This window comes from Eriocheir sinensis, chromosome 17 (assembly GCF_024679095.1).
Source record: "Eriocheir sinensis breed Jianghai 21 chromosome 17, ASM2467909v1, whole genome shotgun sequence".
In the NCBI taxonomy this organism is placed as follows: domain Eukaryota; kingdom Metazoa; phylum Arthropoda; class Malacostraca; order Decapoda; family Varunidae; genus Eriocheir; species Eriocheir sinensis.
Genome location: NC_066525.1, coordinates 7513417 through 7537568, shown reverse-complemented (window position 1 = coordinate 7537568; position 24152 = coordinate 7513417). Strand labels below are relative to the sequence as shown.

General features: G+C 42.4%; 1 protein-coding gene across 1 annotated transcript in view; it reads left to right on the top strand.

Annotated features, from left to right (window-relative positions):
• The window catches only part of LOC126999886 (uncharacterized), a 48654-nt gene that overhangs the window by 7108 nt on the left and 17394 nt on the right, over positions 1-24152 (top strand). Inside the window, exons 2-3 of the mRNA XM_050863011.1 lie at positions 5735-5812; positions 23667-23799. Coding sequence (XP_050718968.1) covers positions 5735-5812; positions 23667-23799 — 211 coding nt within the window. The remainder of the gene's footprint in view (positions 1-5734; positions 5813-23666; positions 23800-24152) is intronic.

Below are 24152 nucleotides of genomic sequence, written 5' to 3'. Positions count from 1 at the left end.
CCTCTCCTCCCTCACTCTCTCTCTCTCCCCTCAAGTTCCGTTCTGGATGTCGGCACAAATCCAGTTTAACTTTGCCCCTTCAAGCGTTGGGACTTCCCCGTGACGCGAGGCTTGTCTTGGATCGAGACCCGCCGACAAAATGAACCTTCTATATCTGTCTGCCTGTCCGTCTGTGTGTCTGTTCCCGAAGCCTTTTTATTGTCCCTCTGTTGACGTGACTTCTAACCTCTCCCCACCCATCCCTACACCCACACCCACACCCACCCACCAAACACACCCACACCCACACCCACACACATACAAACACACATTCTATAGTTCCTGAAATCCGTCTCTTTGTTTGGGGGAGAAGAAAGGGAAGGAGGAGAACGACGACGCGGAGGGAAGGAAAAGTAAGAGAAAGGGGAATTGTAGTAGTAATGAGAGAGGAGGAAGACGACGAGGAATATATGAAAAAGGAAGAGGGATAAAGAAGAAAAGGATAGATAAAGGAATAAGAGTAGGAGTAAGGCAAAGAGGATATGAAAAAGAAACCCTTGAGCTAATTTTTTGCCCTTGAACTGCCTCCATTGCTGTAAAAATAAAGATGAGGAGGAGGCGAAGCAAAAGAAGAACTGGAATATAAAGAGAAAGAGGAAGAGGAACCAGAAACAAGTAGGAGGATGAGGACTACGAGAAGAAGCAGGAAGAAGAACAGGAAAGAAACAGAAATGGAATGAGAAAGATGAAGAGCAGAAAAAAAGTAGGGGGAGGAGGAGGAGGAGGAGGGAGAAGCTAAGCAGGAGGAAGAGGAAAGGGAAAGAAACAGAAATGGAACGAGAAATATGAAGAGCAGCAAAAAAAAAAAAAAAAAAATAGGAGGAAGAGGAGAACGAAGGTAAGAAAAAGAAGAAGAAGAAGAAGAAAAGAAGAAGAAGAAAGAGGAACAGGAAATAATCAGAAATGGAATGAGAAGGAGAAAGAGCAGCAGAATAAAGGTAGGGGGAAAAGGAAGACGAAGCTAAGAAAAAGAAAAAGAAGAAGAAGAAGAAGAAGAAGAAGAAGAAGAAGGAGGAGGATAAACAGGAAATAATCAAAAGTGGAACGAAAAGGATAAAGATCAGCAGAAAAAAAAGTAGCGGGAAAAAGAGGACGAAGAAAAGAAGAACCAGGAAAAGAAACATAAGACAAACAAGAAAAAAACACGAAAACAAACAAAAACATAAAGTGAAGGAAAAGCAAAAGGAGTAAAAGGAAGGGATGAGGAGGACCTAGTGACGGTAAAGTGTCAAGTGTTCGGAAACTTTCACTTTATTAGTAGTGGTGAACGTCCCCTCCTTGGGCGTATTGGCAGCGGCGGCGGTGTGAACGTCGTGTCTAAGACGGCAAATTAAACTCAGTGAAGGACAAGCTGGAAGGGTGAGCGAGTGGGTGCCAGGAAGGGTGGTGGTGGTGGTGGTGGGTAAGAGGGGTGGGGAAGGGGAGGAGGGTCAAGTCTTGTGGGAGTTTGGGAACAGACAGACGACGGCGGCTGAGATTCCTCGTGTGTGTGTGTGTGTGTGTGTGTGTGTGTGTGTGTGTGTGTGTGTGTGTGTGTACGTATTTCCTGCCATCACCACTTCCCATAAACCCCATTTTTTTCCTATTTACACTTTTTAATTCTCTCTCTCTCTCTCTCTCTCTCTCTCTCTCTCTCTCTCTCTCTCTCTCTCTCTCTCTCTCTCTCTCTCTCTCTCTCTCTCTCTCTCTATCTATCTATGAACATAAAACATGCATAAACACAAAAACTGAACACCTGAGAGAAACACACACACACACACACACACACACACACACACACACACACACACACACACACACACACACACACACACACACACACACACACACACACACACACACACACACACACACACACACACACACACACACACACACACACAGAGAGAGAGAGAGAGAGAGAGAGAGAGAGAGAGAGAGAGAGAGAGAGAGAGAGAGAGAGAGAGAGAGAGAGAGAGAGAGAGAGAGAGAGAAGCATAGTATATCACATAAAATCACTCTTTCAGACTTTACACTCCACCGTGAACTAACTTTTTTTTACTCTCTCTCTCTCTCTCTCTCTCTCTCTCTCGCGATCCTCTGTTCCTTCCACCCGTCCTACCTCCCCCTCCCTTCCTCCCTCCCTCCCTCCCCCCGCACAAGATTCCCTCACTCTCTCCCTTCCCACGTTTCTTCAATTACATTAAGTGAGGAAAAACCCTGAACGTGAACTGGGATTTACAGGGAGACTTGCTTCCCCAAAATACTCCTTGACTACTGTCCGGCTCTGCTCTCCTCTGCCGCTGTCCTCTCTCCTCCTCCTCCTCCTCCTCCTCCTCTTCCAGCGCAGCCATTACCAACATTACCTCTATTATCATTGCCCCTACGACCGCCAACAACACCGCCACCACCACTCACATCACCCATCAGCCGCTGTCACCACCGCTGCCACGGCCACTAACGGGAATCAAGGGCCGAGGTTTGGTGTGGTCAGACCTGCCAACCCCGCCAAACACGCACGCACACATACATAGCGGGAAGTGTAGTGTTGAGGTTATGGAGGTGGTTGTGGTGGTGGTATGATAATGGTGATGATGATGATGATAAGAGAGAAAAATGAAGAGAGTAGAAGAATGAAAGGCTAACAGCAACTACAATAAATACAAGAATAAACACAACGATAAAAAATGTTAAAAAAATGATAAATGATACTAATAATGGAAATAATAAGAAGAATGAGAATGAAAAGAAAAATAGGAAGAACGAGATTAACAACAACAACAAGAAAAAAACAGAATGGCGAATACGTAAAAAAAAAAAGATAAAAATGATACTACTGATGATGATATGAATAAAAAGAAGACGAAAAAAAAAAGCTGAAAAATTAGGAAACATGAAAGATTAACAACAACAACAACAACAACAACTACAAGAAGAAAAAAAACTTAATTGCGAATATGTAAAAAAAAAAAGAAGATAAAAATGGCACTAATGATGAAAATGATATGACGAAGAAGACGAGAAAAAAAAAGAGCTGAAAAAATAAGAAGCATGAAAGATCAACAACAACAACAACAAGAAAAAAAACAATGGCAAAAATGTAAAAAAAAAAAAAAAAAAAGAAATACGATACTAATGATAATGATATGACGAAGAAAAAGACGAAAAAAAAGATGAAAAAATAGGAAGATGAAAGATTAACAACAACAACCACTACAAGAAAAGCCACAGTGACGAAAATACCCCACCAAAAATATAAACACAAAGACCAAAACACTAACCACACACCACAGACAGCCCATGATGACAAAAGCACCGAGGAGCCTATTCATTCGCCGTCCTCCCCTAACACATTGACCACCTCGCTGCTCCGACGGACACACATTCATTCCCTCCCCTCACCACACACACACAGTAGCCACCCGCTCACCACACGCCCTTGTCTAGACACACACTATAATCCCAGACAGCTATGGGCTTGAGTTTCGACTTTTTGAACCTTAAAGAGGAAAATCGGGAGTTATCAGATATATTTCCTTTCAGTTTTACAATATGGGTAGTGTTATCCTCCTAGCTTCTCCTTCTAGTTCTAATCCTTTTACCATGCGGATATATAGTGGGAATCATTGTTTAAGTTGGAGGATGGTGAGGGCACGCCGTCCGTTAGAGAAGGTGAATTGGTGAACTGCGGCAAAGGTTCTCTACTTATTCTTGGTAGAGGCGACCGGTTAGACCATCAATTAGAATTCTTAGGGGATGCAGGTTCGTAGAAAAGTATTATTGATGAAAGATTTGTAGAGATTGCGCTCATCTGCCTGAGAACACGCTAAAAGTGATAAGCGAGTAGCGGGCTTTTTTTTTTTATTAATGTTTACTTTTTTGTGCCCTTGAGCTGTCTCCTTTGCTGTAAAAAAAAAAAAAAAAAAAAAAGGAAATCTAAGGTAAAGCACGCCAATATCAGATTAGAGAATACCTTATAAACAGACCACCTCATCTCTTTAAGGTTAATAGATTGATTACATTATATAGTCAATAGGACATTATTAGTAATTACGAGTAACAGCCCCCTCACAAAACACAATGGCCCTCACACACAAAGAATTTAAATGACTCCCAAATAACACATTGAAAATTTTAATGATAACGACAATAACAGCACCACTAGTAATCACCATCATAATAATTTACAGCCATTACTAATCCAATGGGGAACAAAGGCCTTTCCCAACGTATTCATGTTTCCCAGTACGATGTTAAGAGTACTTCAACCTGCACTTGCAAATGCTCCACCTATCCACTTGGTGCTGAATAATAGTGAAAATAATGATAATAATAACAAAATTAATAACACAACAACATCCCTCACGAAATTGACCTCTATTTTGGCCGCTCATTACTTTTTTCTTTGTGGAAACTGCGATTAGCGGGCTTTTTTTTTACACCTTTTTTTTGTTGCCCTTGAGCTGTTTCTTTAGCTGTAAAAAAAAAACAGTAGTATAATAAAGAAATAAACAATGGTGAAAATAATAACTGTATGCATAACGTTACAGCTCCGGGTTGTAAATTCTCGAAAAGATGCTACATTTCAGATGAAGAATTAAGAGAATAACGTAAAGGTCTCAGGAGTGTCGTGTGTGTGTGTGTGTGTGTGTGTGTGTGTGTGTGTGTGTGTGTGTGTGTGTGTGTGTGTGTGTGTGTGTGTGTGTGTGTGTGTGTGTGTGTGTGTGTGTGTGTGTGTGTGTGTGTGAGTGTTGGTATGACCCATCTCACTTGTGGGTCTTTCTTTCCCTGACTCTGATGAAGGTTTTGGGTTTGACTGGTTTGTGATGCCGCCCCCCCCCCGTGAGAGAGAGAGAGAGAGAGAGAGAGAAAGCAGGTTGGAAAATTCAGTTTTTTTTTTCTTTAACAGGACATTCTGAAATCCCCCCCCTATCATTAGACCAGAACGATGATGGTCACCTGTCACCTGTCTTCCTTAATCTGACGCAAAACCTAAAAAGAAAAAAAATCAATCAGTAACCAACCAACACAGTGCACTTAACTTTTCCGGACTGACTTGTTGATGAAGGGTTTATCTCTCGTATCGTTGTCAAATAATTAATACAACGAGCTCCACATTAAACAAAATATTGCAATGCCGCCTCCTTTAAATGGATTAAGTGACCTTCAGCCTAACTGAAAATCTGTATCCTACCTTTTGTTTTCTACCTCTTATACAGGCAATGACATCATAATAGATATCGAGAATTAGACACGCAGATTATAAACACGCAAGGAACTGGTCGTTGTACTCTCCCATCGTCACCGCTGCTTGTACCGGTGTCCGCCGCGGCCTCTCGGTAAGACTCCGTGGTCAGACACAAGTAAGAAGTCCGTTTGCTGTTTGGGTGGGGCCTGAGCCTCTCCACATCTCTGTCGCACCACCCCAAATACATCACTCTGTCTCTCATGTTAGCTGTTTACTATTTGAAATTATGCACTTTATGGGAAGCTGCAGGTAATCTTCGTGTATACCTTCCTGCAGCGACGATACACGATACATACTTCGAGCGAAAAATCTTCCTCTAATCTTTAGCGATGAATCCTTACTCCGAAGGCTAGGTTTGGCAGCGCTGTCGCCAGAGAGCTCCCCAAGTGAGCCCCGCGCAATTGGACTTCAGAGCTAAGTTCGACTATAGTGTCCACAGTGATTCTAACCTGAGCCTCCCCCACACAGAGAAGCCCGGACGCTGGGGAGCTGAGGACCGTCTACGCCGCGGAGAGACTCGGCCAGCGTTCAGTCAACGGGGCGGAGGTGACGCATCGCTCCTTACTGGCCCGCACCCCTCACCTCGCCTCTCTTGTGTCATGTTGTCAGTAACGAGACGCTGTAGCCGCTGCACTAGGCACCCGTAGCGCACTTGTGTCCTCACTAGAGTATGTTCACCAATCTGAACACATCATTGGAGTTTTGTGAACACCTAGTAGAGCTAAACTACCTTGGGCTATTGAGATGAGGGTGAAAATTTTTATACTGTCAAAATAAAGATGGTTACAGGCCTTTTTTTGGCAATATATGTTTTTCATGCCTTAATACCCCGGGGTAGCTTTTTCTCTCCTGGTGTAAGAGCAAATTGCAATGGTTAATATGAGGTGGCTAACAAACCCGCTGCTTCGTATGTGCACCGCCAGAGGGGTTATAGACTCTTTGGTTCCTTTCCCACGTTAGCATCACGGCGAGCGTCCACACAAAGCTACTGAATGAGGAGGAATTGTTTCTCACACTCGCACCGCACTGGCACTTAAACGCTTGTCCCAGCACCACGCGGCGGGTTGAGTCACGCCGCCACACAATTGTTCGGGCGGGACCTCTTACCTCCCCTCGCCTCCCCTTCCCCCCCAAGCACCCACCTGCCTCCCCTACCTGGTCGAGCCTGAGCCGGAGGGGAGGAGGAGGGGGATAGGGGGGGGGTTTGAAGTCGTGTTTATTGTCCTCATTGTAATTGTTGTGGCTGCTATTATTTACGTCGCCGTTATTATGCTGCTTATTATTCTTGGTCATGATATTATTTTTGTTATTATTATTATTTTATTATTTTTACTACTATCATTATCATTATTATTACTGTTATTACTATTCTGTTTATTATTCTTTTCGTCATCATCATTATTATGGTAAGAATTGTTTATACTCGTAATATTATCATCAGTATTGCTATTTTAATCGATACAGTTCTTCCTGTTTTCATTTTTACATTAAACGGTAATGCCAGTGCCTCGGCTGTTGGTATGCAATAGAAAGCTACAAAAGGAAAAACGGCAGGTAATCTTCGTGTATACCTTCCTGCAGCGATGCGACACAATACTTGCAACAGGCGAATAATGTTCCACCGGAGATTAGCAGTTACTCTTATGACTATACGAGCATGACATTCACAACACAAACTATTCCTCCTCCCTCTTTTTTTCCTTTGCCATATTCATCCCGCATCCTTCCTTCGTCCTATTGCTACTTTCCCAAACTCCGTCACACACACAGCCAAACAGGTTCCCAGGTTGAGGTTGAGGTAGATGGAGTTCGCATCACCTCAAGGTAGCGGTCGGTGTTGAAAAATAGACATTGACTTGAGGTTAACAACAGAACATCAAGACACCAGTGAAACCCGGGGAAGGAGAGGTTAAAACTGTATGGAATTGATACTCGATAAACGATATAGATAGTTACATGAATAGATAGTTAGATGGAAAGATATAGGTAGATGTAGATAGATAGACAGATACAGATAGATAGACAGATAGCTAGATAGAGATAAAGAAACAAGCATACACAGACACATGCAGACAAACACTGATAGGTAGACAGACACGCAAAGACGCTTACAGTAACAGACAAAAAAAATGACAGAAACACACACACACACACACACACACACACACACACACACACACACACACACACACACACACACACACACACACACACACACACACACACACACACAGGCATGAAGCAGGGCAGAAAAAGATAGGTTTAGATATTATGGCAAATGAAGGAGGAAAATAAATCATAAATAAGCTGCATTTTCCATGAGGCTGAAATAATGAGGTGAAGAGTGAGAGGTCAAATACATTATCCATAAATCGCACATCACTCATTCTCACCGCCATGAAAGGTTAATGAAGGGAGACGAGAATGATTTGATACCTGGCAGGGGGATTCGAACCCTCTTAGGAGATTATTATGTAGTGGGTTCCTTAATCTTTCCACACTCGTTCCATAGAAAAATACATTAGGTGATTTTTTTTAATGTAGTTGGCTAGATCGAGTGTCTCATAAATCACATTAATCAGAAATCCACTGAATATTTCGTTTTTTAAGTTTTCCCCACAAAAAGGACGACAAATGAAGGTGTTACATGTATATTGTCCTATCTTTTCTTTTAATGTAATATCACTTGACCGTTGATTTGGATATATTGAGTGTAAGTAAACCGTTTTCTCTGTTCAGTCTATGTTATGCCCCAGTACTACCATAAGGGAATTGTATAAGACTCGAGGCATCACACAGAAAGAATGGATGAAATTTAATGAAACTCTATCAAAGTGTCAGGACTCATCATCTAAACTTAAGCTTGGTTCCTTCTGAGTTTCCTATTTTTTTTTACTTCGATACTTTCCTTCCTCTCCTTCCTAATTTCTTTCCTTTCCTTCCTGTTATGCCCAGTGCTTCGTTTAGTTCTTGGTTCCTTCTGTTCTTCATATTATTTTTTTTCACTTAGTTACTTTCCTTCCTCTTTTCCTTAACTCTCACCCTTCTGCATCTCCTTCTTTCCTAATTTCTTTCCCATCCTTCCTGTTATGCCCAGTGCTTCGTTTAGTTCTTGGTTCCTTCTGCGTTTTCTATAATTTTTTCACTTCGTTACTGTCTCTCCTCTTTTCCTTACCTCTCACCCTTCTGCATTTCCTTCTTTCCTACTTTCTTTCCTTTTCTTCCTGTTATGCCCAATGTTACGTTCAGTTCTTGGTTCCTTCTGTTCTTTATATTTTTTTTTCACTTCGTTACTGACTTTTTTTCCTCACTTTCCCTCATCCTTCTGCCCTTTCATCTTTTATCCTTTTTTTCCTCTCTTTTTCTTCCTCACTTCCCTTCACCTTTCTGCAATTCTTTCTTTCGTTCTATCCTCACTTCCTCCCGTTCCGTTCTTCTTTCCTTACTTCATTCCTTCCTCTCCTTCCTTCCTTCCTTCCTTTCTTTCTCTCTTCATTTATTTCCTTCCTTCTTTACATTCATGCTTCATTTCTTCCTTCCTATCCTCATTTTGTTCCTTTCCTTCTTTCTTTCTTCCTTCCTCTCAGTCCTCCTCATCTCACTTCCTTCCCCTCCTTCCTTCTTCCCATCTGTCCTTCCTTTCTTCCTTAATTTCCCCACTTCTTTATTTTCCTTCCTTCCTTCCTTCCGTCCTTCCTTCCTCTCTGTCCCACTTTCCTCACTTCATTCTTTCCCTTCCCTCTCTCCATCCGTCCTTCCTTTCTTCCTTCATCTTCTCAATTCGTTCCTGTTCTTCCTTCCTTCCTTCCATCTAGCCATCCCACTCTCCCTCCTTCTTCTCCTTCTCGTTTCTTTCCTTTGTCTCGCTTTCCTCTTCTCCTCCCTCGACGCATCTCTCTCCCTGCCTCCTCCTAACCCTGCGTGTCTCATTTTACATTAACGGAAGGAAAAGAAAGATTTATCAAAAGCGTCGAATCCAGTCCGTGGATGATGTACGCTTTTTCGCCTCATAATTAAGTCAGTTTAACTTTCAATACAAATTTCAGAAATGTTGAAATGATGATAATGTTTCTAGCTTTTCCTCGCTTTCTTCCTCTTCCGCTTTGTTTCTTTTTTTCCTCCTCGTCCTCGTCCTTGTCATCGTCCTCCTACTCCTCCTCCGCTTTCTCTTTGTCTTTCTCTTCCTCTTCGTCCTCGTCTTCCTCGTCCTCCTCCTCCTCTTCTTCCCGTTCCTGTTCCTGTTCCTGTTTTTGTTCTTGTTCTTGTTCCTGATCCTCCTCCTCCTTCTCCTCCGCTTTCTCTTCCTCTTTCTCTTCCTCTTCGTCCTCGTCTTCCTCGTCCTCCTCCTTCTCCTCCTCTTCTTCCCGTTCCTGTTCCTGTTCCCGATCCTGTTTCTGTTCTGGTTCCTCCTCCTCCTCCTCCTCCTCCTCCTCCTCCTCCTCCTATTGATACCTTTTTTATTTTCTACATGACGCAGAAAGTAAATATAAAAGGGCACCGGCCGAGTCATCACATATATCTTCTTTAACTGAAAATGATGCACAAAAGACAAAGACAAACAGCGGCTGACCATCCAGAGAGGAAACAGACACAGCGAACAACAGCGGCGAGCGATGCCAAGAAAAAAAGTAGCAATCACGAGCTTTATCATTACTTTTTTTTAAACTTTTCTTCGCGAGGATATTGATTGCGCTTCGGATTAGATTCATTATAGTGTTCGTTATTTCACATGCAAGGGTAGCCGAGGAGGAGGCGGTCGATGCACGCGTTCCAACTCCCTCCTGGGCGAATCTCATGTCAGGTGATCGAATGACCATGACAAGTATATTCAATGATTCCTCGGTCACGTGTAGCAACTTCTAAATAGTTCTTAATTTTCATAAATCAGAAAAAAGTGCAATTTATCCGTAGAAACGACCATGCCATTAACTACTGCAATGGTTTCTCAGTTACAATTCTTTTAAGCCAAACACTTATATACTTAACACGATACTTACACCAAGCTTCAGACTGATTGAATTTATGTCCCCGGCAGCAAAACGTACCAGGACAATACTTTATAGCCACATACTCCGAACTTATTAGAGTACTTAAACCAAACTTCAAACTGATTGATTACATGTTCCTGGCAGTGAGCAGCACCAAGGAGCAGCTTAGAGGAGGGTATCGGGACACCTCTCCTCCCGAAACTGACCTCTCTTGCGGCCACCTCTTTGGATTATTTTTTAGGAGCAGCGAGTAACGGGCTTTTTTTTATTATTGTTTCCTTTTTTGTGTGCCCTTGAGCTGTCTCTTTTGTTGTAAAAAAAAAACCGGTCACACAAACACCCAACATAACTAAAGCTGCCCCAAACCATATTAGTCGGTTCATACAAAGGCCCAACCAACAGGCGCCACAGCTAACCGAATCATAAGTGAGCGCAAATCTCCCAAGAACCTCCCCACACGATTGCTGCTCCGTCCCGCCAATTGAATCAGACTAATAAACACTCGACTAACAACATTCTCGGGGGTGGGAATGGCCGTGAATGTTGCACCGCCATAAATGAAACTCGGAATCAATCAGTCGCAAAAATCCCCTGAGAGATTTTCCGGGGCTGATCAACCGCCCTCCCGGGACTCGACGCTTTTCGGCTGCTGCGCTGGTACTTAAAACAGAACGTCGCCTCTCTGCTAAACGGAAGCTTTTTGGCTGCTGCGCTGGAACTTAAAACAGAACGTCGCCTCTCTGCTAAACGGAACATATTGGCCGGTATTATAAGGCACTTTTGCTTCTCACATCAACTATTTCTAAAGGTCAAAGAGGAGATCAATCGGGTTCTAATGAGTGTTTTTTTAGGTTCATGGTGCAGAGGAAGGGTCACACTACCACTACCACTGAAACACGCACTCAAACTACGAACGTCTTATTAAATGTGGGTGTTACCTCCGGCATGTTTGGGGATATGGGTCTAAAGATCATACCGGACGGATTTATCACTCATCCTTCCAGTAAACAAACCTCGTGCAAGTTGTATGGGTGTGTTAGCCCCAACATGTTTGAGAATGAGTCTAAGGCTGGTATTACAAGACACTTTACCATATCACATCAGCTATTTCTAAAGGTCAAAGAGGGGATCAGTCGGGTTCTAATGAGTGTTTCTTTAGGTTCACGGTACAGAAGAGGAGTCAGACTACCACCAGGGTCATAAAACTACCCCTGGAAATGCCCACAACTCCTACGAAAGCCTTGTCAAATATGTGTTCTTGGGCGGCGAAATGTCTTATAATACGACTCTAAAGATCATACCGGACGGATTTATCACTTATCCTTCCAGTAAACGAACCCCGTGCAAGTTGTATGGTTCAGTGTTCTACCATTCATAGCAATTCCCTTTCCACCTCGGCAACACTCAACACCCGCCCACTGATGCTACGCGGCGCCTCATAGCAGTACCCTCACAGCACAAGGGAAAGAATAAGACTAAGAACCAAGCGCCGGAGCGTGTCAGTATAATTGTTTGGGTCGGGAAACACGGTAAGGCCATTTCCCTCGACCCAAATTGCCTTGCGGCCAAAATACTGCAACTGGGTAAATACGTAAATTTCTACAAGTGTAAAGTAATTGAACCTCGCATGCGTTTGGGCTGCCCTTCGCTAGGACTTAAGGAAATTGGCAAATGCTAACAAAATGTGTCTGTGTTAAAAGCCGCCGATAGTTTAACCCCTTGACTGCAGATTTCCTACAAGAAGACATCACGAAGCTACAGGAATGGAACAAAAAGTGGCTGCTACAATTCAGTGAAGAAAAATATAAATGGAAGGGGATATCCAGCATACCAATACAACATGGGAAACACTCCACTATCCACCACAGAGGCAGATAAAGGCCTGGGAGTGTATGTGACCAGGCTACCAGTGAAAGCCAAATCCGTGCCAATAGCAGCGGACAGGTTAAACAGAAAAAATATTGTAGCCCAGAGTATAGATTTGACCCCCAGCATTGGAAGACGCTTTTAACACTTCTAAAACACCGCGAGATATCCATAATCAATACAAATATGACGCCTTTTATGGAAACTTCTACCATTTATTATTAGTCCTTTGAAGGGAGTGGACACCAAGCGACGACCTGAAGAGAACAACGATGACTTTTATTTTGCCTCACTACAGAAAACTTGTGCTGTATCGACATGTGACACAAATCGTTGAGGCGTCTTCTGCACATCGATTCCCTTTCTCTTTATATTAGTATTTGAAGAAGAGGAACGGCTCGCCCAGAACGGTCCTCGTACCCTGAATGGCCGCGGTGTTGAGGTTGTTTGCAGGTTGATAATTTTTTTCACTAATCCGTAAGCCTCAAACTCAATCGTACTGTTGAATCTATCGTTGATTTAAAAGTTGATTGATCTCTTATTGTTATACTGACTACCTCATACTGTTTCGTAGACTATTTTTACAGTAACACGGTGTGGGAAAAATCCGAAAGTGAAGACACGGGAAAAAAAGTTGTGTTCTTGCATATGTGGCCAGAGCACATTAGACCTTTTTGGTGAGCATATGTATCGAAACACATTCATTATAAAGAAGCTGGACAACATCTTTCTTCAAATTTGAGGTGACTGTACTGCTTTCAACATTTCTATCCAGCACAGGTTATCAAGATGCGTCGTGAACTCCTAACAAAGAAATGTCTCTCTAACTGTAATGCACTTTTAACCACCTCCACTTTCTCCAGCCCATTTCTCTCCTGCTCCTTTAGAAAGTTTAAAACGTATTGACAACTTTAAGCCTCTGAATCCTTCCCTTTATTCCACAGAGATATTACGTTCTTCAGCAAAGGCCAGTCATTTTTTCCCCTTATTTTCTTGGCTCTTGTACATGTGAGTTTAGCAGTGTCAAGTATTTTTTCCCACGTCGTATGCAAAGTTTAAAACGTATTGACAACTTTAAGCCGCTGAATCTTTCCCTTTATTTCACAGAGATATTACGTTCTTCATTCTTACCCCTTATTTTCTTGGCTCTTGTACATGTGAGTTTAGCAGTGTTAAGTATTTCTTCCCTCGTCGTATGGATAAACAAAAACGGTAGGGAGTTGGAACGGGCTAGAAAATCAGGGTAGCGGGAGGGTCGTGTACAATTTGAAGAGCCCCTGACTGACCGAGCCTATGAAGTAAAACACATCAATAGCCTTCCGTGAGACTGTAATGGTGGAACTTTTTCTATAATTCAGTATCGTTGTGGCAAATATAAACAAACAAACAAAAAAACATTAATTAGTATACCTTTGCTATGAAAAAGATATCTTACAGGCGATTTTCTACTCTTTTATATCAGAAACACGTGGAAATATGATAATCAACATTAATTCGTATACGATTCCCCACAGAGATGGGTTTTGACGCTATCAGATAAGTTAAAATATCAACTCGGAAGTAATTCAGATATGCCGTTAGTGTGGACAGCCATGGCGGTTATCATAAATTAAACTCTTCACTGTTCCATCAAGGGCCAATGAGACGGAGATGAGCACCGAGGCAACGCGCAGCTAAACCGTACGCCTCAAACTAAATCTTACTGTTGAATTTATCCTTGATTTAAAAGTTGACTGATCTCTTATTAATTACCCTGACCACTTCATCTGTGCCGCGAGACTCACTTCAGCTAATTTTAAGAAACTCTACCTTTTCGACGTATTCTTCTGCTGCGTTGCATATCGTCTGTTTTATCCATCCTTGCTTTGATATTTACTTTTTCCCTCCTGTTCCCCGTGCGCCGCTTTATTCGTTTATACTCCTCCCAGAAAAGCCAGGTTACTTTTTAATTCTACCTTTGATTCGCCTCTGTAATCTTCGCTGGCTATTGTTTCTGCTTCTTCGTTAAATGAGTTCGAGTCGTGAATGCGTTACCAGTTGATTGGTAAGTAAAATTTACAAACACTATATTTTTCTTGACCTTCATTAGAATCTCTTTATCTTTTCATCGTCTTTCCTGCCCAGTGAGAGTTTAATTCCTCTTATCACTGACAAGCACCAATCCACATTACAGTTATATTTCTCTGCGATACATTTTATTCTCCCATTCCTCTTTCATTTAATTCACCGGCTCCGAAAATTACTTTGTTCTGGATTTTACAGAGAACTTCGATTTGTTTCTTGTGACCTTCTATTGTTCATATTGTTCTTTCTTCGTTAATGTATATCTCCCTCATTTTTTTCTTTTTTTTTACAACAAAGGAGACAGCTCAAGGGCACAAAAAAGTGAAACAATAATAATAAAAAAGCCCGCTACTCGCTGCTCCTAAAAAGAATCCAAGGAGGTGGCCGAAAGAGTGGTCAATTTCGGGAGGAGAGGTGTCGTGATTCGTGGATACTCGTTAACATGTACGTAGGAAACACACACAAAAATACATAACACAATACCTGACAAGCAGCGGGTTTCTTTGTTGTTTTGATTCTGCCTTTTTGCTGCTCTTTGCTGTAAAAAATGAAAAAAATAAAAGCTCACGGTGTCTTAAGAGGGCCCAATGTGTCTTACTATGCAGTGGTTCAAACCTATGCTCTTGGTCGTAATAACTTTCTGTTTGGACTCTCAGCGACATCGCAAACTAAACAAACCCAGCAAATCATCGACTCACCAACCAGAGAAACAAACAAAAACATACGCAAACAAACACACAATAGAAATGACCTTTAGCTATATCGAGGAACTCAGTGATATCAAAACCATGGACTACCCTCTGAGGCAATTAAAGCAGATGGAGGAGACGGGGAAAAAATCATCACCTACGAGAAAAAATATCTGGTTAATTTTGGGAGCCCTAATTTCCGATACATAGATCCGAGACTACGGGCTCCCTCCCCCCCTCCTTCCCCCCTCTCACACCCTTACCCGCCCGACCAAGATGAAGTTCAATTAATCAAGTGGATGGATCATAGTCTTCTCGGATTTCACGTTCCCTGGCGCTGCAACGACAATAAAGCTTCATTACAACAAGTTCTATATTCTCAAACATTTCCGGATTTACACACTCATATCGGATAAGGCTTTCGTAGAGGTTGCTGTGGGTATTTTCATGTGTAGTTTTATAAGCCTAGTAATAGTTTGATAAGGGTTTCGTAGAGGTTGCTGTGGGTATTTTCATGTGTAGTTTTATAAGCCTAGTAATAGTTTGATAAGGGTTTCGTAGAGGTTGCTGTGGGTATATTCATGTGTAGTTTTATAAGCCTAGTAATAGTTTGATAAGGGTTTCGTAGAGGTTGCTGTGGGTATATTCATGGGTAGTTTTATAAGCCTAGTAATAGTTTGATAAGGGTTTCGTAGAGGTTGCTGTGGGTATTTTCAGGGGTAGTTTTATATGCCTCGTGATAGTTTGACAAGGCGTCTGTACCGTGAATGAACGCAAGACACATTTGTTTGGGAAAGGAATCCTCTGTAGAGGAGGAGAAAGGTGTGATGAGAAAGGCAGGTGTACGAGATAGGGTAGACAGGTGTGTGTGAACGAAAAGACAGACGTATGAATTGAAAACGACTTGCGCCTTTGGAAGCAGATGTGTGCGTCGGGTGTGGGAGTGGGGAACAGAAAAGCGTAAAGGAAGGTGTGGAGTGGAAGGGAGCAAATCACCTGACATGCGAGAGCTGGATCATGAATGTGGAAGAGAAAGCAGGTGTGCAAACAGGTGTGGAAGAGGGAGGTATAACTGAAGCAAAATAGTTGTGGAAAATACTCATTAGAGCTCGACTAATCTCGTTCTTGGCCTTTGGAACAACCTAACCTAACCCAACCTACAGGCGTTGTGAGAGCCGAAAGCGTCTGAGAATAGGCCTAAGCTTCGTGTTTCTGACTAAATTTGAGGTATACTACATCTAGTGGCGATCTTGCGAGATAATATTTTCTTTAATTTTCTTTCACTCCTTTATTTCTGTTTTCTCACTCCTTATTTTGTATTTTTTTCTCTCCTTGTTTCAGTTTCCTCACTTTTTTTCATTTTCTAGCTCCTTTCCTTTTATTCAATTTTCCCTAACTCATTTTCCTTCCTTTTAGTAATGGATTTCTACGTTCCTAGGGTATTTTTTCCCTAATGAAGTGTCGTAAACTCGTAAATTCTGCCAGGTGTCTTTCTATTAGTACCACCTGAGAGAACGCAAGATAAAAGACAGCCACCTTACAGCGTCGCGGGGCCGAGACTTGTAAACTAGATAAAGAGCGGAAGTATAAAAACTTTACTTGGCCGGGACTTCTGTGTAAGAAATATATAGCCGCCATGATAGAGCTTCACGCGCGTCAGAACCCCAAATGTTACGTGCCAGAATCCCAAATATATCTAGTTCCGGGGTTGTATGGTCATATGGGAGACTCTTCTATGTACTTTTTTTATCTTTCGATGTAATGGAAACAGTACAAACTCTGAAAACTGAAATACCAACGAAAAACTCAGACAAAGGTGGCAGAGGAGGAACGAGAATACACCGCTTCACCGCCACCTTCAGTCCGAGCATCAGGCGGCGAGGCAGTGCGAGGAGAGCTGCAGGGGTGGAGGGAGCGCTCGGTCGGGTCGGCGGGTCAGGAAATGCGTGGCGTTCAACATTTTACATACGCTGAGGGAGGGACGGACGCGGGCGGGGCTGGGTTCCTCTCCGACGTCGTGTTTGGCCAGAAATGGTATATTATCATTGGTCTCTCCGGCTTTCCCGCACTGCCTGCCACGCGTGTATCGGCTGCACGGCTGGCGAGGCAACGAAGGGGGAGTGGGGCGTGAGGGCAGCCATTGGATTCTCTTGCCTTTGTGTGTCGCTGGGCGCACGGCATGGGCAGTCTGATGTGCCCGTAAAGAATAGTTTCAAAGAGGCATTTACGTAGATAACTATTTTTCCATTTGTGTTATTAATGCCACCACAAAAAAAAATAAGTATCAGTAAATGTGTTAGAAGAGAATACTTTCCTCTTTCCGATGTGTTACCGAGATTAGATAACTTGCAGCTATAGCATATGCCCCTAGTTTTACCTGTCCCAGCTATTTTGGAGTGAAAAATGATCCATTATCCCGCTCTCTACAGATACAAGTGAATGGACGCGCGCCTTTGTGTTGTGCGGTGACGGTACGAAAACTTCGGATCACAGCGAGATTATACTGAGCCATCAAAGGCTGAGTACAGAGGCAGCGTCATGACTTCACATAGTCCGTAGCCAATCAAACATTTAGTTCGTGTATGAATATTAGAGGCAGCGTAGGGAACACGCCGTTGATCCATTATTCGAGAATGTGATGGAATAGAAGAACATTTCACCAATTTTCACTTGACCTTCGATATTCGCTAAATCTGCATATATAAACACCACGCAGCCAAGCCATCATTTATCCCTCGCCATTAAATAATACAAGTAATTATGAACGTGCCTCGACCCGGCAGCGGCGGCGGCGGCACGGCAGCGCGGTCGCCGGTCAGCCGCTGCATCGCCGCGCCTCTTGGCCGGATATTCACCGATATTTCTTTGATTTTTAGTCTCGATACACACTTTAATTACGATGCATCAGTAATAAAATTAACTATACAGTTGCCTACGTCGGGGAACTGAGAAAGGACACAACACACTTCTGTCTACCTCGCCCCAAATCTCCCTCAGCATAATTTTGTTATGAAAACGAGGGTCCGCAATGAAAATCAACCAGCACAGTGATTTCCTGACCTTGGCAAATAAATTCTGTGCACAAGACGTATTATAACCCTTGTTCATCCCGCTATTTAAAGAGCATCCCTCGTTTCCTACCATCGGTGTCCCACCCGCCCCCCACTTGCCCACGCACTGTCCAATGTCGTCCAAAATTCATGCTGTGGAAATAACGAAACGCATGATGCCAGACACACTCATTATTACGCGATTATGACAACCATTTCCTCCCAGCCCTAAAAAAAATATAGGAGAGCATCAGCTTGGACAGCGCTATACATTTTCGATGTAAAGAGTTCGAAATGAAAATATCAATGACAGTTATATCAGTAAAATTCAGAGAAAACAAAATGTGAAATATGTGTGATGTTGTCAGAATTCTAAAGAGAATGACACAGAATATTCGGAAGGAAACAAATCTAGGAAACATAAATAAATAAATAAATGTGTGACTCAACAAACTCGCATGATTCTTCTTCTCGTACATTCGTTAATCTTTCAAAATTAATAAAGAACGAAGGCAAAATATTTCACGTAGGAAACAAAAGATAACAAAAACTACGGCGAAGCAAAACACAACGATTTGATTCTTTCTGATCTGAATTTTCATGTTTATTTTATTATCATGCAACATTAATAAACTTCCGGAATGCACGTTCAATGAGCAGTAACAATTGTTCTTACTTTTTACACTAAACTTTCACGAGACTGCTTTACTCTAATCTCCGATACACTCATTTCAAAACAGCGCGGAAGAAATCTAGTATCGCATTTTGTTATGATTGTTTCGTTCTTCTGACCAGTCTTCAGGGTTTATTTATACATACCATACATCTAAAACACTCACGTATGGATCGCTTCTTATATTTTTAAAGCGTTCATAAATGTAAATGTTAAGACTTTGATTAGTGTACATAGTTTCTCACATTGTGCATTCTTTAGTTCAACAATATGTCGCATGCATTTTTTTTTTCGTTTTTCTTCAGCAAAAAAGAAGAGAGTGGAGAAACACCTTTTGCACCCTCCCCCTCAATAATGTACAACAGGATAACTAAGAAAAAAATTACTAACATGATGACACTGACTGCAGCTACTTTACATTTTTACTGATATCACTGTACTTCCATATCTAGTTGTTATCAGTTGTCATGAAAGGAGACAGCTCAAGGGCACAAAAAAAGGAAACAATAATATATAAAAAAAACGCTACTCGTTGCTCCTAAAAAAAAATCAAAAGAGGTGGCCGAAAGAGAGGTCTTGTTATTTTACATACCATCTAACGATTCTAACTCCTCAAATTCAATGACTACGTGCATGTTCGCCGATGCTTGTCCTTTCAGGCAGACGAGGGACACACGGCCCTCGCTAGGCATTACAACGATGACAACGACGGCGAAATGGAACACGGGCACAAAGACACGCTCGTAACGGACACAAACGATGAATCACCGGCAGCCAGACGGTGGAGAGACGGGTGGGAAAAGAGAGATAATGACCGGGGAAAGGGCCCGAAAAAAAAAGGAGGATGTCATGATCGCAAAATATACACATAAAAATAAGAATAAAAATCCACGAAATAGCTGTTAAAAACGAAGTGCTGATAAGGAAAACAAAAGATAAAGACCGATGCTTACTCGTTAAAATACAACTGGGAAAAAGGTACCAGAAAAAAGGATGTCATGATCGCAAAATAAACGCATAAAAAACGAATAAAAGTCCATGAAATAACTGTTACAAACGAAGTGCTGATAAGGAAAACAAATGGTGGCATCATTATAAGTTCTCTCTCGCCCGCGCACCATCGGCGGCGAGCGAGCGGCGCCGAACCAGCCACCAGCGCCCGCCCCCGAGACCCGCGCCGCTGAGTGACTGACGTGCCGCCGCTGCCCTGTAATTATTGCGAGGAGCCCCACGCGCCGGGAAGGTCCTCTCCAGAACACTACACTCGCCTCACAATATCCACCAACTATTTTCCGTGTTGCTGTGTTGTGTTTATTGCCGCGTTTTGGTATTTATCTTCTTTCAGTGTCTCTCAGCTTGTCATCCTCTTGGCCATGCTTGCTGGGGGCTGAAGTGTTTTATGAAAGGTTTTACACACATCTTTATCTATCGTCCATGTATCGATCCACACCAGACCCCGCGTGTAAGGTGAAGAGGATAGAGGAGATCAAACAGCTGGACAAACGCAACTCACACCGCCAGTTTCACGTCTTACTTGGAGAATACGTTACGACAAATAAAATGTAATTGAAGGTCATATAGTTTTTTTAATAGTAAAGTAATCAAAAGAAAAAGAAAACCATCAAGAAAGAAGTTAAACTACTCGATGATGATTATGAGCAACAAATGACATGAAATACAAATCCTCATCTCTTGTTTCGCATCATGATACTTCAACTTGATAAAACTGTATGATAAAACTGTATTGTGTCCTTTTTCATACATCATTCACGACTCAATAAAAATGCAACCAAAGAAAGACGTACAAGAAGCCAAGCGGGATATGTAGAACCAAAAGGTATGATACTGGGGCCTTCTAGTTAGGTCAAGATCTTTAGAAATATAATACATCTAAACATCTTGAGTTGAGAATTTTCGTACCTCCCTCCTGTTAGTCCTTCATCGCCACAGCAACCACCATCACTGCCAACAACAGCTATGCCACCAAACTCACAAAACTACCAACAACACCAACAAGAACACCAACCACCAACAATGACGTAATACCCTAATCTCCATCAACAACAAGAACACTCGTAAATCCACCACTCCACAACCACCATCACCACCACCTTGATTGACTCGAGGATAAAAACTGTTCTAACAATGAGCTCCGTGAACGAAGAGTCTCACCAACTGTGTGTTAGTCGGCTGCTGTAACGTGAGATGGCCATGACGTCTTCCTGTATATAATTTCTTGTGTGGGTCGTAATGTTACTTACAGGCGTCCTCTTTTTGCCGAGGGTTTTTCTCCTCTATTTCTATCCCATGTTCTTCTTCCGCCTCATCACTCTCACACTCCTTATATTTTTCCTTAGTTTCTTTTCCTCCTCTTTTTTTCTTGCTTCTTCTTGCTTCTTCTTCTTCTTCTTCTTGCTTCTTCTGTTTTCCATACTCTCTCCTTCACTGACCCTTCCTTCATGCTCCTCTCCTTCTTTTCTTCTTTTTCTTCGTCTTCTTCTTCTTCTTCTTCTTCTTCTTCTTCTTCTTCTTCTTCCTACGTTCCACCTCCCTATTATTATTATCGTCATCATCTAGGTCATCTTTTTTATTGCCTGTTTTATTATCTGTACCAAAGCCATCACCTGTATGTCTGTAGGTATGTGTGTGTGTGTGTGTGTGTGTGTGTGTGTGTGTGTGTGTGTGTGTGTGTGTGTGTGTGTGTGTGTGTGTGTGTGTGATCGAGATAGGAGAGGCAAATAAAAACAACGAGTGCGTGATTTGTCAGGCAGAACGCGAGCAATGGCAGCCGTGTCGTCGGGTCTGTGTCGGGGTAATATGATGCAAACGTTTGTATAAAGTGGCGCCAGCAGCATCGTTTTCTGTTAGGCTGATTGAAAAACGTGACTAATGACGTCCGCAGATAAAGATTGATACACACACATACACACGCATCCATCCATCCATCCATCCATGCATACATATAGTGAGCCCGATACCTGTTTATCACGAGTAACATACTGGACTGTTCAATAAAGGAGCGATGAGTAAGAAAATTGCTTTTGAATTATCTGTATACTATTTTTTTTCTTCAGTTATATGATCTTTTTTGTATTAAGAGGAAAAAAGTTGGAAAGTTTCGTTTAGTCGGCGCGACATCTGTGGTCATATGCCGGTATTTAGAGGAAGTATGTTAAGGTTTCCTCGTATGTAAAAGGATTAAAAGACCAACAACACAGCGCTCCCTAGTACACAAAATGAAATAAAGCAAGGGTATATATTTCCTTGTCTTCAGTGGTAGGGTTTTATTATATATCTATCAGTACGAAGGACCATATTAAAAGGTTTTCTAGTATATATAAAAACATTAAATGCTCACAACGCATCGCTCCTGTGAACAAAATATACAGAAAAACGAGTATATTTTCTTTAAGAGGTGGGATATTTCTGTTTTGTTTTGCTGTGAGAAAAAATATATCAGAGTCTACTCGTGAAGAAAAAGAAACAAGTAATAAAAGAAGGAAAAAAATAAAGAATCAAAAGAAGAAAGAAGAAAGAAAGAATTTAAGATGGGAAGAAAGAAAGGAAGGAAGGACATGCTCAAATCCCCACAACAATCTTAACTAACAAACAAAAGACGCAAAAAAAAAAAGAAGCCATACCAAAATCAGATCCACACCAGACATCAACAAGAGGAAAGAAAAAAAAAATCCCAACAATCCTATCTAATAAACAAATGAGGACGATAAACAAAAACAAAAACAAACAAAAAATCCCAACAATCCTATCTAATAAACAAAAGAGGACGATAAACAAAAACAAAAACAAAAACACAAAATAAATAAACAGCTAAATCAATACCCAATCCAGGGCGGGCATCACTATAGGTATAAGCCATCAACGGAAACATCTCATCAACGCCAAATAGTTCAAAGTTTTAATGAATACCCCGCGTCACATTTTTTTTCGTCGTTGTATTAATTCGAACTCGCAAGCTTTAACAGGACAACAACGCTCCCAACGGCAGGTATTAGCAGGTAATGAGTGGCGGAAAAGTTGACTGATGTTCACCTGCCCTTTGTATACAGGTGAGAGAGGGAAGGGAGAGGGAGGGGAGAGGGAGGTAAGAGAGGGGAGGGAAAGAGGGGGCATGCATGTAAATGAGGAGAAAGGGAGGAAAAGAGAGAGGGAAAAGAGAGGGGGAAGTGAGAGGAGGATGATAAAGAGGATATGTATATGTCTAAATCAGAGAGCAGAGAGGGAGAAGAGGGATATAGAAAGGGAGGAGAGAGTGAGGAAAGGAAAAGAGAGAGGGAAGAGAGAGTGGGAAATGAGAGGAGGGTGAAAAGAGGATTATGTATCTGTGAAAATCAGAGAGCAGAGAGGGAGAAGAGGGATATAGAAAGGGAGGAGAGAGTGAGGAAAGGGAGAAGGAGAGGACATGCTTATAAGTGAGAGTCGAGGGGTTGTGAAGAAGTGAAGGAAAGAGAGAGAGAGACAAAGAAGATCGAGGATTACAGGGAGAGGAGAGGAAGGAGAGGGATATTGAGAGGGCATGCATACAAGAGAGGGTCTGGGGTTTCTGCGGAGAGAGAGAAGAGAGGAAGATAGAGAGGGCACGTAAATAGGTAAGGATCTGGGGGTTAATAAGGAGGAGAGAGAGAAGAGGAGATTAAGGAAAGTGGGAGGTAGAGAGAATCGGGGTTAGTGAGAGAAGAAAATAGAGTGAGAGTAGAGTAGAGGGATAGAGAGGGCAAGTATATACGTAAATGAGAGGTGGGGTCAAAAGGGGGGGAGAGAGAGAGGAGAGGGCAGAGAGGGAGGAGATAGAAATAAGAAGGAATGTATATATTGATAAAATTTGATCAGTATCTTTCGACTTTTTTTCTCCCTCAATGTTTAGTTTTCCCTTTACGAACGAATCTACTGCCCATTCCTTTTATTATGTACAATTAAGTTTGACCCTTGGATCAGCCTCCTCAATCGTAAACAACAGCAACAACAACAACAAAAAAGACCACCACCACCATCAACAAACCACATACAACCAAACCACTCACTAATGCTTTCCTTTTCTCTCCCTTTCCACAGCAACCCAATTCCACCGAGTTCAAGGTCAGCCTCAAGGACGTCAGCCTGAGCTCGTCCGGCATGTTCACCTGCGAGGTCATCTCCGACGAGAACTTTGAGACCTTCCGAGAGTCTGCCAACATGACCGTCATAGGTGAGAGAGAGAGAGGAGAGGAGGGAGAAAGGGGGAAGGTGTGAGAGGAGTGAGGGATGAAGGGATGGGAGGGGAGAGGGGGGAGGGAGGACAAAGGGAAAGGTGTGAGGGGAGGGAGAGGGGTGAAGGGAGAAAAGGGACAGGTGTGAGAGGTGAGGGGTTGGGAATAGAGAAGCGAGGGAACGGAGAAAGAAGAGGAATGAGAAGGAGAGAAGGAAGAGAGGAATGGAAGAAGGGGAATAAGTTGATAGGAAGGGGAGAGAATGGGTGGAGGAAGAAGGGAGGGGAGGGAGAAAGGGAGAAAAGAAAGGTAGATATAGGGAAGAGAGGGAGAGGAGAGGGAGAGGAGAGGA